At 40.2% G+C, this 15168-nt stretch overlaps 1 protein-coding gene across 27 annotated transcripts in view; it reads right to left on the reverse strand.

The window, feature by feature from the left end:
• SUPT3H (SPT3 homolog, SAGA and STAGA complex component) overlaps positions 1–15168 on the reverse strand; it is a 461776-nt gene that overhangs the window by 108386 nt on the left and 338222 nt on the right. For all 27 annotated transcript variants that reach the window (XM_043542153.1, XM_043542162.1, XM_043542152.1 and 24 more), the window contains 2 exons: positions 13143–13233; positions 10884–11020 (listed from right to left, as the gene is read on the reverse strand). In XM_043542153.1, coding sequence (XP_043398088.1) covers positions 10884–11020; positions 13143–13233 — 228 coding nt within the window. The remainder of the gene's footprint in view (positions 1–10883; positions 11021–13142; positions 13234–15168) is intronic.

Raw genomic sequence — 15168 nt, forward strand, 5'->3', positions numbered from 1 at the left:
GTCCTTCCTCATGTGAGGGGTGAAAGCAGAGCAAACTGTTCTCTAGGACATACATGAACCTCTCCCAGGCACACTAGACACCAAACATGCAGCAGTCTATGGAAAGAGGGCTGAGCAGGACTCAAACCTTTTGAATTCTGTTCGGGGTTTGGGATCTGACAGAGCCTTTTGGATAATCTGAAGCAAGCAGCTCCAACTACTCCAACTAAATTACGAGTACACCTAAGAGACTAATTATAAGAAGAGAGGCTAACTAGAGTGCAGACAGAGGTAGTTCTGTTTAACTCTCACACTATCCATCTGTCTTCTCCTCTCCCTTGGAGTCCGTTGAACTTCAAGGCTGTGTGTGTGGGGCTACGGAGAAGGAACTGAGGCTACTGGGTTAGTGCTCTCCATTACGTAAATGTAGTCAATGATGTCATCCTAATATGACAGCACTCTTGCCCCTCACCTGCAGCATACATAGCTTTGGTGTACAGTTCCTCAGCGTGATGCTAGAAGCTCCAATTCCCATGAGTGGGAATGCACGAAGGCCCTCAAAGAGCAGCTTCAATTTCCATGCCAACGCCGAACAGTGTTCTAGGATTTCATGGCCTCTATGACAGCTATATGATTTAGTTGGGGATTGGTCCTGCTTTGAACAGGGGGTTGGACTAGATGACCTACTGAGGTCCCTTCCAAACCTGATATTTCTATGATTCACTATGTCCCATGCAGTTTATGACCAAAGTCGTCATGATGGACACACGCTGGCTCTGAGTTTTGAGATGGAATTAGAAACAGGACTGTTAAAAAATATACCACTGTCAAACTTATCTCCTCTGGGCTTTGATCCTAGTCCCTGTCAGGGTGATAGACTTGTGTGCCCTTGGAGACTGATTGTCAAAATGATTTAGTTATGTTTATTTATTTATTCAGATTTACAAAAAAAAAAAAAAAAAAAAGGACCAAAAAGATGCTCACCTATGGCAGGTACCTCTAAAACTCTTACACCCAGAGCTGCATTCACTCCTGTGCCAGGTCTGCTCAGTTTCTGACTGCCACTGCTCCAACCACCACACCTGACTGCCCACACACTGGTCCATGACAGGTAACGTCTGTAAGACCGCTAAACCATTGCTCAAGCAAAACTAATTTTCCATCATAGCCTCAGGCAGAAGGGGTGGGCCGGGCTGGGGGCTAGCCTCCCCGAGCCCGCAGTTCACCCGTTGCCCATGCTCACAGTAAACTCCCATGGTTTTGCCACGAGGATAAGTTTTTATCTACATTTTCTTTTTGGATCAGTTTTCTTTCCTGTATCAAGAGAATAACACAGTATGTGGGCATTGTCCCATATATTTAGGTTGCCCAATATTTTCCATTATAAAGGATTCTTGTAGCCTTTCGTTGGAGAAGCATTAACATTCCTGTTGTTTGCAGCAGGCCTTTGCTATTCAGGAGGAAGACACCTCTCAGGAAACAGAAGTGCCTTTCCTCTCTTCCGTGAAATTCCATTCACATTTAGTTGTGTAGTAGTAAAGTGTTAAAAATCACCATTTCTGTTCTCTCACTCGAGTTCCACAGGAAAATTCTGATAGCATGCCAAAATCACTGAGCGTTCTAAAGAGCCCAGCTTGTGCTGTCACCAAAGCTGCAGAAGAGGACATTGTACTGGAAATGTATAGGAGCAGCTATAAGGGGAGGAGAGAGTGAGAGCCAGGCTGGGTTTCCCCCTCCACACATGGCCCTAGCAACGCATACTCTCTGGTGGCACAATATGGGACAGGACCACCCCAACTCCCTGGAGGGTGGGAGATGGAGAGAGACAAGGCAGGCTCTCCATAAACCTACCTCTACTGTTACATCTATCACATAGTCCCAGCCTAGCATTCTACACACACACACCTCTGGGGCATAACAATGGAAACAAAATCCTCCAACTCCTGGCAGCCCATCCCCCCTTCTAGGGGCACTATATGGGGCAGGAACCCCCACCTCCCAGAGAGGGGAAGCGAAAGAGCTGAGTTGAGCCTGGCTGCGTCCCATCACCACCTGGATCCAGCACATGGATCCCAACCCAACCCTCAACTCTGGGATAAGAGCCTTCCCTGCTGCCAGCTAACACACTGAGTCCTCTAGTTCAGGTCAGCTAGGTCTGTGTTGCAGTGCTGAGGCTCAAGGTTCAAACCCCGCTAACGATGCAAATGGGGGGACTTTGTGAGAGTTGTATAAAACAGAATTTGTTTTTACGTTTACCTTTAAAAAAAAAACAACCTCAGAAATTACATACAATGACTTCAATGCACAAAAATGACTTCAAAGGAATGTTACTAAGGTTGCAATGCCAAGTTTTATGGTTGACTGTGCAACCTTTGTTTGATCCCGTTGTGCATATGACTTTAATTACATGATCATATGTGATGTGATCATAAGCACACATTTTTCCAGGAGACCCCCAAACTCATTCAGTGCATAAGGATACTGAATTAAGGTTGCATGGGCAACTCTAAATCGGGTGTTTCCTCATTTCTGAGAGCATGACTCTGCAGCCTAATTAATGTTGTTTTTGTTTTTATTTAGTTTAATTTGTGTGTGTATATCTTTTACACACACAAATTACATTAAAATAATGTTATTAAGGTTGAAAAGTCAACCACTAAAAAGTTAGGAAATGCTAGAATTAAGGTTGTCTGTGAGTATGCATTATGATGCAGTCTTTAATCACGATACTATTTTTTCCACAGGATCCCTTTCTCATTCAGTGCACAGAATCGATGGTGCTCACTTACTGAGCAGCTATTTAATATTTTGTTTTATCCTCATTGTTCAATCTGTGGCCCAATGCCTTATTTACTGCACATTATTCAAACCTTGCTCTGAAGACACAATTATTTATTTCCTCATGGACTTTTTCTATGCTGCTCATTGCTGTAGTATCTGAATACTTCACAAATATTAATTTATTTTCACAAAACCCTCTGAAGTGAGAAGGTGGTATTATCCCTGTGATGCTTTATGATTAAAGATGACCATTTATATCATACAATTACCATACATCTTGTACAAAGGGTATCATGTAAGGTGTCGATGGAAAAGTTATAATCTATCAAACATGATTATCCTGGTTAAATCCATGTATCATCTTTGTATCTGAAGTTATGAATATTGGCTATGTACTTGCATCTTAAACCCGTGTCGTATTCTTGGATGACATGCACCAGATAGATTTACATCAGGGCTAGATAGCTATGTATTGATGGTCTATCAAGGACACTCAGCTCCCACAATGAGCTATAGAAGAAACTCATCCCACCCAGTAGGTCTTCTGTGGATGCCTCAGACAGCTACGTGCTGGTGGCCATCCCGTGATTCAGCAAACCATGTGTAAGGACATGTGATATGCTCATGTCACCCTAGACACCATTCTGGGCCACCTCTTCACAAACAAGGGCTGTGGACTTTGTTTGGGACAGTAATTTTCCATGAAGATGGCAGAGAACATAAAAGACATCTCCATGTTGCCTTCTTTCCTGCTCTAATTCTCTGGACGGTGGATTTACAACTAAAAGGAGCATCTTGAACTATAAACTGAGGACCTTCCAATCTCTTGGAAGTTACCAGAGAGATGTTACAAGTCATCAGTCATTTCCATCACTGCTACGAACCTGATATAAGGACTTTGCAGTCATTTGTATGCATATGATCTATTAACTATTTATAACTCTGCTTTTCTTTTATTAATAAATTTTTAGTTAGCTTACTGAGCATTGGCTGACAGTGTGATATTTGGGTAAGATCTGAACTATATATTGACCTGAGGGTGTGTCTGATCCTCTGGGATTAGTAAGAACCTCACATACGGTGAATTAGGTTTTCAATAATCCCTCACCATATCAGACCTATTTATCTGGATGGGAGCCGAGGGCTGAAATGTCTAAGCAGGACTATGTTTGGCTTCTGGTTAACCAATATTGCCCTGCAGAAGCTATTTTGTTACTGGCTTGGTGAATCTATTTAGAGAGTAAACCACCAGTTTGGGGGGTTGCCTGTCCTATTTCTTGCAGTCTGCCCTGAGTGTGGTATTTTCAGTGTGGCTCATCACAGGCACCCAGTCACAATCCCCATTTTATAGATGGGGAACTGAGGCACAGAGAGATTAAGGGTCAAAAGTAGCTACAGTTTGAGACACCTTCGACCTGATTTTTGAGAGTACTTAGTATTATATAGCATTTAATATGCTCAAAACACCGTTCCCACTGACTTTAGTTGCAGCTGAGAGTGCTCAATACTTCTGCAAAGGTCTCAAGTCAGACACCCAGAAAATGAGGAACACACAAAAAGTGACCACAGGCAGCAATTTTTGATTTAAGTGACTTGCCCAGCATGGGGTCTACACGCAACAGTCTCCTTCACTACAGAATCCTGATTCATTTCCAGAGCAGGTTCACCTTGTGCACTGAATGAGACAAGGGTTCTGTGGAAAAAATAGCATCATAATGCATATGCAAAAGAAGGCTGTCTAAGGAACCTTAATTCTGATATTTCCTAACTCTTGAGTGCTTAACTTTGCAACCTTAATAATGTTCTTTTAATATAGCTTTTTTGGATATATATTTTCTAGGCTTTAAGAAAATATAAACTGGGAAAAAAATTCCATAAGGTGGCATCATACTGACACCCACATGGGCAGTCAGTAGCATTGCAACCTTTATATTCACCACACAGACCTTAGCAAACAATAAACTGATAGTAGGAGCAGACTGAATTTTGTATGTGGACCAGTACTAGAAGGGGATAAAATGCTTTGCTGAGGGGTTCACAGATATTTGCTGACAGCAGAGGAGCGGTGAGACTCAAGAATCCCGGATTCCCTTCCAGGCTCTGGATGGGAGTGTGGTCTAGTGGAAACAAACTCTTTTGCCATATCCCTGTTCCATCCTGTCTCTTCCCATGCCTGGCTCCGTGTCCCAGTCCCATTCTCCTTTCCCAGCCAGTCCTAGTCTCTCCCTCCAGGCTCGCTGTTGGAATCCCAACTCCCAGTCTCTCCCCCTCCCAACATCCAGTTCTTGTCTTCTTGCCAAGCCAGTTCATCCCCTCCAGGCTCCTTGTCCAATCTGTCTCTCCTTTTCCACCCAACCAGCTTTCAGTTCCAGGCTACCTCCCCAAGCTCCTCATCCAATTTCAGTCCCAGTCCAATTTCAGTCCCAGTTCTCCCACTCCGTGTCAGATCTGTCTCTCCTCTTGTTGCCCCTGTTCCCACCCAGTGGTTCCTAATCCCCAGTCCTTGTCCATCCAGTCCCTGTCTTGCCCCCTTCTCCCCAGCTCCACATCTGATCTGTTTCCCCCCAAATAACCTTGCTCTCCATATACCCCCAGTTTCCTTCACTGGCTCCCAATGCCACCCTCCCCACCCCAGCTCCCAGTCTTCTTGTCCAGCCAATCTCTCTCTTTCCCATGGTTCTCAGGCTGTCTCCTTGCCCAATCCATCCTAGTCTTGGCTCTCCAGCTCCCAGGGGCAGTTTCCATCCCTTCCTCCAGTCCCAGTCTCACTAGACTACTTATCCCAATCTACTCCTCTCTCCCCCTCCTGGTCCACAGGTTGTTCCCTCTGCATTTTAATCAGATGGCTTCCTCCTCCGGGGGGAGTCACTGAGAGCACAGAAGAGACAGGCTGCTCTCACTTCCAGTGCCCAGCCCCCAGCCTGATGCACCGCACCTAAGGGCAGCAATTTGTGCTCATTCTCTACATGAGTATAATGAACAAGGTATTTGGGCACTACTATACCTTTTTGAAACTCCACACCCACTGTTTCTACAGAACACACAAGAAATGAACCAGTCCTATACATTCCACACGCAGCCCTCTTCCTGCTGGGAGATTAAAGAAGAATTCCTTGCAACTTACTCTATTTTGCAAAAGAGTGAGTGAAACTAGTTTCTTTTCCGTGAACTATGCACAGCTCACCATAGGCTTTTCAATGAGTGCAAGTATTTCCATTAGCTCCATTGGGAGAATCAGATCTAAACTGAATATGAATCTACGGATCTTAGAACAGGTGGTATACTGGCCTACTTCGTTTTTAAATATGTCTTGTGTGTAATTTTATAGGACAATATCTTCTAACAAGCCACACATTTTGCCTACCCCTTTCCAAATGTAACCAAGCTTTAACTTTTTCTTGGCTTCAAGCCTACTTTATAAAGGTACTGTATTCTTCTATTGAAGTTATTTTCCCTCCACTGTTTATTCAAAAATGCAATGTACTATGAAAGCATTATGGTGGCTATTCCTGCTGAATTATTGCTGTATAAAATCGGAGTGTTGGAAATATATCCCTAAACTAGCAGACAGAGTGACAGATGAATGGTGTTCCTTTTAATCCTAAGGGAACAACAACTGAAATACAGCATTCACAGTGTGATGCTGTTTGCATTCCTTTGCATGTCAGTTCAGATTTCTGATGGGAAGGCTTTTTCCCTGTGGGGGAGATATCACCATTATAAAACAAATGATGGCAAATGACTTTTTTAGAAAGGAAAAGAAACCTTCTACACTAAATTACATTTAAAATGGGTCATTTTTGCAATTACTTTAGCTGAAAATAAACAAGAGTTCTGACTATTAAAATATTTGTTTCTAATTTTTATCAGCATATAGCAGTAATTCTGACAAATTTTTATGTGAAAAAACAACATTAGGAGAACTTTACGTGGGTATTCTCAAAAGCAGCTAAGGGATTTTAGAGCACACTGACTTTCAATGGGTCTTGTGCTCCTAAATCCTTTAGACACTTTTGAAAATGTCCTGTATTTGCACAATTAAGCATTCAGAAGTAAGAAAAGACCACTGGCATCCTTACTTCACATTATGATTCAGTATACAATTTTTGTAGCCAGATATTTATTTAGCATTTTGTAAGTGCTTTGGTTTACTGTGTGTGTTGCAGATAAACAAAGTACATAAAAGCCATTTCTGTAAAGATTACGGAGTAAACTGTACTTATGCACCATGTACTAAGATTGGAAACCAGATTCTCTTCATTGATCCAGGCCATTTCCACCACTCAGGAGGTACAGAGGGACTACGTATTAACCATTACCTATCCAGCTGTGAATTCCTCTGGCATGTGGGAAGTCTCAGCTGACATAAAGTCAGCATAATTTGCTTCTATGCCACCACACCTTTTGGTCAGAGATAAGGGACGGGCCACAAGGGGCATGACTGGAGTTCAGCAGTACTCATTAGCGGATGGTCTCTTAGGGACTGTTACCAGGTGGCACAGGTTGGTTGTTCTAACTCATGTTGGGGCTGAGATTGTGCAGGGCAGCGAACCAGAACATTGTAGTTTACCTGAGCTTAGAAAGGAATCTACCCCAAATATAAGAGCAAATCTACTTTCACTCTGTATTTCTTGACAGTAGAGTGTTACTCTTCTTAACCTTAACAGAGCATTTCCTGACCTTTGAGAGCTTGATTTTGTAATCTTAATGGGGCACTGCTGCTAGGTTGTTTTTTTAAAGGGTCCACCTCGCAGGAATTAGTATCTTATTGTATATTAGGTGACACGAACGAGAGAGTTCTTGCCTCAAAAAGGCATGTAATCGAAGACAATTACCACAGCAGCCTGAAGCTCCTCCAGCACATCTTAAAATCTGAAAGGCTGTCATCCATAGGAGAGTGAAGTATGTGGCCAAACTAATATTTATGAAAATAGACCACCTGAGAAGTTCGAAGTACCAGCGCATTCACATGCACACAATCCAATCAGTAAATTAGAAGACAAATGCAAAAAGTTTAGACCAGCACATGCCAGCTCACCTCTTTGGTCAAGCCATGTCGTACACAAATTCTAATTCTAACCAATTTTCTCTTTTGAAGTGCGACTTTTAAGACACAGAGGAAAGCAAACTTGCAATCTATTTGCAATGTTTCATTGTGCTAATGGATTCTATGGTACACTAGAGGCAGCAGAAGGAAAATTCAATCACAGAGTGATGCCAATGCTGATTATTCTACTGCACTTTAAAGGCAGGAGGCTACAATCCATAAGTCAAACACGGTTTCCCAAAAGACTACCACAGTTGTGGTTTACTTTTGAGAAACTGTAACCTATCAAATCAGAAACAGGCAATTTCTATGCTCCTGACAGTTCCACTTTCTACTGTCTATAGTCAAGTTATGTCTATGAGGTGGAATATTTTATTCCATCTACAGTTTTGTTACTTTAAGTAGCATGACATGGGTCGTTTACTGTTAGTTTGGAACACTGAGGTTTAACGATTCAGTGATACAGAATCACTAATCCAGCTTTTATTGACAAGGCAGTTGACTACTGCTGCAACTATTTATTGCTGTTTTTGATACTTTCTTATACTAATACATGGACTGTAATATACAATTGCAATATAATCATGTACTTAATTGAACTGAGAATGATTCTTCTACTCTCAATTACTTTTAAGCCCTGAATTTTAAGATTATTCATCTTTCACTTGCACCTTTTTGATTCCTATAATTGCCAGAGGTAGTATGCTTGTCTCAGATTAACACTATAGTAAGATGTCTCTAGCTGCAAGATATTCTGATTGTAGAATGCCCCTTCTATGTAAATTAACAGAGTTAGCTGATATTTTTCAATCAAAGCTACTTGTTCTACTTCATTAGTGTTTGAAAATGGGTTGGAGCTTTCCTTAATCTTCAGTGATGGAAATATGTGATGGACATCATAGAAGAGGAAGACATTTCATGTAATTTCAGCTATAATTTTATCAAATATTTTTTAAAGAAATAAAGCATAGACAATATTTGCTTTCGGTATCGTAAGTGAAACCATACCACTAAACAATCATATCCTGTTTAGCCCATAATGACATCAGAAATATATGTTTATCATCTGCTCTGGACAACTTAGCATGTTTTTGGCCCTGGGCAAAGCAGAACTGAAACCATTTGCAGTTGTCCAAACCAAGATAACCACACATTTCTGAGGTAATTGATACCTAAAAGGAACACTGCCTTTAGATCACAGTTCACGATTTAAGTACACTAATTCCTTAAAGAAGGTTGTTAAAGTTTTGAAAGTATGTATGTCTATTGGACTTCCTCCAAAATTTAGCATGGGTTAATCATAATCTACTGCACACAGAAAATGTGATACACTAGACTACTTAACATACTAACAACTCTTCTTTTTAGGAATGGAATACATTCTCTGCAATTGCTTATTTCTCCCGATCCACTCCAAAAAATAAAATTAAAAAAAAGTGTGGAGGGGGGCAAAATTCTGAGCACTTTGAAGTAACATGCATCATGAACTAGATTTCTGGTTCTATTACAAACACTGACTACAGACTTCATGGTGTTTCAATGTGAATGTACTGTAAAAGTTATAGGGCATGGCTCTTTTCTCATTCTGGTGCAAATCACGAGTAAATTCATTGAAACTAATGGAACTAGACCACTGTAAAACCAGCGTGAGAGGAGGATCAATCCTATTATGAATTTAATTGCATCCCCTACGATTCATGAACTGAACTTTTATGAGGGGGAAAAAAGGGTAAATGAAGTCATGCTAAAGCTTAGCCTATGGCATGTGAGCATATTCCCCAGCAGGCTGATAGAAAAGAATTATCTAGAAAGTAGGAATGGGCTCCTCCAGGATAAGTGTCTTCACACTTTTCAAGCAACTCCTACAGTTTAGCTGACTAAAAAGTTGGTTGTACTGGCACAAGTAAATGTAAAGCAGCAAACAGTTGTGGGCCAGGGCCCAGAACAGTTGCTCTCTCATTAATATAGTATTACTACTTACCACTTGTATTCTGTGCCAAAAACATGCATGGTGCTGTACAGAACCAATAAAAGGAAATGTCCTTCCTCCAAGGAACTTAAAATGCAGGTTGAGTGGTGAGGAGGGAAGATCTTAAATGACTTGGCTGAATTGCTACTCCTGCTACAGAGGCTGGAAACCACTGCTCTATGGCATGGTTTCTCAACCTGGGGGTCTCAACCACCCAGCCCTCCCCGTATTACTAAATGGGGGGAGATCCTGGCAAGATTCTGCCTAATTGGGATGGGAGGTCCAAGTACAAGAAAGACTGAAAACCACTATTCTAGCACAGGATGAAAATCAAGTTATTTCTTATCTAGGCTTCTTAGGAAATCCACCAACAGATAGAAGAACCAGGAAGGCATAGTTGTCAAATATGTCAGACAGCTCACCACAAAGAAAAGAAAAACAACAACAACAACAAAAACCCCTACCACCTCTCTACCACTGAAAATATGTAAATTCTTTTTAAAAAGCAAACAAGACACTTTAGAGATCTTATAAATAATACAAAGTAAAGACATTCAGGGCAGATCTCTGAAATAATAATGAAGATAGACTTTAAATGTATACATAGAAAAGGAAGCAGAACTTAAACAGAGAAGGATAAGCTCAAGACTGTGTGGTGTGGGAGCAGAACACTTTCCACTTTATTTCTAAGCTATGCTAACATGGAAAAAGGAAGCTGATTGTACATTCTTTAAAAACATTTTCCCATATAAAAGGAGTAATCAGAAAGACTTCCTCACAACTGGCACTATCCTAACCACAATATTTTGAAATAGAATTTGCTGTCTATCCAAGGAAAACAGAGCTGACATGGATTGAAAGATCTATGACTACATCTAGTTCATCCCCCTACCTTTCAGCATGCATACGCAGGATATCAAGAAACATTTGCTTCTTGGAAGAAACATGGAAATAAGATAATATTTACACCATCTACCTAGAAAGGCATCAATGATTTGAAAAGTGGTGAGAAAAAAATATATCAGAACAACATGATGTATGACATCTATCGCACAGTTCCTTTCTATTCTGGGATTGGATGTGAGTGGGGAAAAGGACAGAAATTACCTCCATCCGCTCTTGTTTAACATCATCAATCTCATCATCTTCAAACATAGCCAAGAGCTCCCCAGTCTGATCAATAGAGTTGAGAAAGTCTTGAGCCAGCTTCTGACGTTTGTTGACACTGCTACTGTTGAATTTGTCTATAGAAAGGTGAACAAAATTAAAAACAAGTCTGTTATTTTGGTTCATCTATGACTCTTTACATCTGCAAGACATACTTTAATAACATTAAAAGTGAGGACCTGTTTGAACAATACAGTGCTTCCCATTCTGCTAACAAATATATTCTAAATGTTCTGTTAGTCACTAAGTTTAAACCCTCTTTTGGAAAAGAACATTTTTGCTCATGGGCGGCTCTGTACCTGTGCACAGTTGTGAGGGCCTGCTTTTACTTATATCTTCACACCCATCCTCACACCATCATTAGCGCCTCCTGACCCCAAATGTCTGAGTTTGGAAAATGAGGCCATGACAACCACTTATCAAACTGCAACATTAATTACTAACATCACAGGCTTTCATAACCAGAGTGCACTATGAAAGTGAACTATATCAAACAGGGCACTACCTGCTAATCATCTGAGCCAAAACTGCCCTATGCTCAACCATAACTGATATGCCCTCTGCCCTGCCAATCATAAGCAAACACTTTAAAACCCTTTCTTGTTACCACCTGATCTGCACAGAATCTTCCTGTGGAGGTGACTCCTCTCTCATGTGCATGCATACACTCAGCCAATGTAACACGGGGGAGAAAGTTCCTTCCCAAATGCATACATGGCAATCAGTCAATCTTAATGACCTTATGTCTTAAAAACAATCATCACACAAACCTCAAAATGCAACTTTGCTGCTAGGACAGGATATAAGATAGGTCACCTCTCAGACAAACTCCAGAAGACCCTGGGTAAAAAGTTAGCTAAACTGTTGGCATTAGAGCAGAATTAGAGCCTGTTTTATCCCACTGTCAACTACGGAGATAGTTGGACACACAGCCTATTTACCAAGAGGACAATCCCCTCCCAGTAAAGAAACAAACAAGAAAAAGGGGAAGGAAGACAACAAGCCAGTTGCTAAGTAGCCCATGAAGAAATCCTGGCACAGCATGTCATATCTATATGAAGGCTGGGAACCTCATTTTGCTATAAAACTGAAAATTCAGCAAGTACAGTAGATGAGACCACAAAAAATGACGGTCAAATTTTCAAATGGGGCTTCTATAGTTTCAGTACTATATTTGCGCATACAATTTGTACAACGGACACGGCACGTGTGCTTAGAATTCATGGCTGCAACTGTAAAGCCCCATTTGAAAATTTAACTCTTAATTTTCAGGGGAATACTTACTTTTTAGTGGCATTTTCAAAAGCTCATGACTTACGGAAGATTTAGATATGAAAACTATAATTTACTACTTAATTCAAATCAATTTAGTTCAATTTAGTGAGACTTTATTGGCATGACAAGCTACAAAAGTTTTACCAAAGTGTAAAACAGAAAGAGACTCCCTCCTCAAGTATCTATTAAAAGTAAGAAAGATTTACCTCCGATCGGGTCTATCTGCAACCTTACTATCTGCCAATGAGAGGCCAGCTCTTCAGCTAGTGTAAATCAGCATAGCTTCTCTGACTTCAGTGGAGTTAAATGGATATTTACTAACTGAAGATTTGGCCCAAGATGAAACCAAATTTACTCAGATTAAAAGTTATGTCCAGTTGTTTTAAATTCTGTGACTTGCTTATGAAATGGAGAAGAAAAAGTGTTTCCAATTCTTTAAACTATGCATTGGTTCCTTAAAATTTCAAACAACACAGGAAGAAAGTTCTGGTCATATATCAGTAGTAAGTGACTTTAAGATTATGGTTGCTTCGTAAAATATGTCAAAAACCCTTGATAATAAATTAACAAATGTCCATTCAAATGAATCTCAAAGACATGTACCTCTCCCTTGCACACTGTAGCTGCCACATTTAAATTACCCATACTGAAATCAATTAGCCTTTTAATCAGCACCAATTTCTTAGTTCAACACAGTTCTGACATTAAACAGTCCGACTTATCATTTGGATGGTGAATGGAAATATTGAACTTTTATGAAGTAATCTGAATGGAAAAGCATAAGGTTAAATGGACTTGCCAAATAAGCCAATATTTTGAGTGTCAAAAACTATTTAGATGGGGGTATATATTTTCTGTTGAGATACACAGTGCACAATTTGATTATTCCCTTAAAAAGGCAAAAGTATCTTAAAGTTTTTCTACCTTCAAGGAGATCATCTTCTTCAATGCCTTTGACAATTTTAGATTTGTAGTCTCGGAAGAACATATATTTGAGCAGCCTTCTGAGCTTTTTCTAAGGGAGGAAAAAAAAGTACGTTGATAATGATTAAAATGTATACAAAATGTTGCTTTACAGAATAGGGATCATTATAGAACACACACTGTGTGTACGTAGAGAGAGAGAGAAAGTAAGTATATTATTCGGTTAATATGTAATATTTACTAAATATATCCAGAATCTCTGATTTTCCAGCAGCTCAATGCATGGAAAATCCCAATGACTTTAAGGAATCATCCACATGAGCAGCTGCTAATTTGGGCCCTCTACAGATTTATTATAGTGCAGTGATAAAAATTCTATTGACTCTGGGGCCTAAATTTTCAAAAGTGACAGGAGATTTTTGGTGCCACACCACTAAGGGCTGATTTTCAGAAGGCGGATGCTCAACACTTTCAGAAAATCAGGCCTGCTTAAGGTATCTCAAGCTGGGCACTCAGAATCATTATTTACTTTTGAAAATTTAGCCTATAAACACACAGTTCCAGGAGCTTTGAGTGAACATTAACCAACCTCCTCCAACACCCTCTTGGAAGCCTAACAGCTACTGTGTGCATATCATGCTCTGTGATTAGAGGTGAAAATTTTCAAATGATATGTCAAAAATAGGCCATTTTTCAAAATGAAATATTATCAAGAATTTGTGCTTTGACAAAATCAGAAAACACAAACTGTTGCAGTTTCTCAGCTTTTTGGGTTTCTTTGGTTTATTGGTATCCCTTTCCTTTTCCTTTCTTACCTTATTTAGTGACAAAAGAAGAAAAAAGGGTAGTGATTAAAGAAAGAACAAGTGGGATACAGGAAAAAGGGGAAAAAAGGAAAAGGTGGAAAATGAAAAATATTAAAAAAAAAAATCAAAGAAAATGTTGAATTTTGAAAACTTGTTCCTTGTGTAAACCTGGGGAATGAAAATGATTTCAACATTTTTAGTCCAAATTATTTCATTTCTTGACCAGAATACTTATCCACAGATCCCAAGGCTAGAAGGGACCACAGTGATCATCTAGTGGGACCTTCTGTATAGTTCAGGCCATAGAACTTCCCCAAAATAATTCCTGGAGTTCATCTTTTAGAAAAACATCCAATCTCAATTTAAAAATGGTCAGTGATAGAGAATCCACCACAACCCCTGGAAAATTGTTCCAGTGGTTAATTACCTTCATAGTCAAAAATGTACACCTTATTTCTGAATTTGTCTACTTATTATAATAGAAGAAACTAAGTCAACCAAAATATGGGGTTGCACGACACTTTCCATTACAAACTATTCTTATAGTCTTTTTCTGAGAAGCTCTAGCAGCTCCATTGTTTGCAGTAAGCCTACAAAATGCAGGAGGGACAAAGCACTGAGGCTAGAATTGTGCCATTCATTTGTCCCATAAAATTCCAGTCAGGTTTGGCTGCGATATTAAGCTGTTTAAAATTACCATTTCCCTTCTCTTGCTTGCATTCCTCAGGCAATTTTTGGCAACATACCAGAACAATAACAGAATATGAACATTGTAAGGCCACCACACCACAGCAGCAGCAGAGACCCCATTCTAGGGCTCCCTTTATCACAACATACACTGCCCCACCCCAGACCTCGCACATGGCCTCAGCTGCCCATCCTCAGCTCAGTGCAGGCACCAAACAGAGTAGGAGCCCTTCATCTCACAGCAAGGGATGGAGGAGAGAAGAGAGAGACAGACAGGCAGGAAATCATATTACAATAACATTATTTAAGTTGAAATATCAAGCACTTGAAAGTTAGGAAATGCCAGATTTACAGTTGCCTACACAATCTTAATTTTGACCCTGGGGTGTATGGATTGCACCTTTAATTACATGATCACATACTATTTCTTCCACAGGACACCTGTGTCATTCAGTGCACAGGATGGACAAAGCTTACTTGAACAGCAGCTACTCAATATTTTATTTTCTCTTCATTGTTCAGTTTCCTTACTT

This window comes from Chelonia mydas, chromosome 3 (genome assembly GCF_015237465.2).
Source record: "Chelonia mydas isolate rCheMyd1 chromosome 3, rCheMyd1.pri.v2, whole genome shotgun sequence".
Taxonomy (NCBI): Eukaryota; Metazoa; Chordata; order Testudines; family Cheloniidae; genus Chelonia; species Chelonia mydas.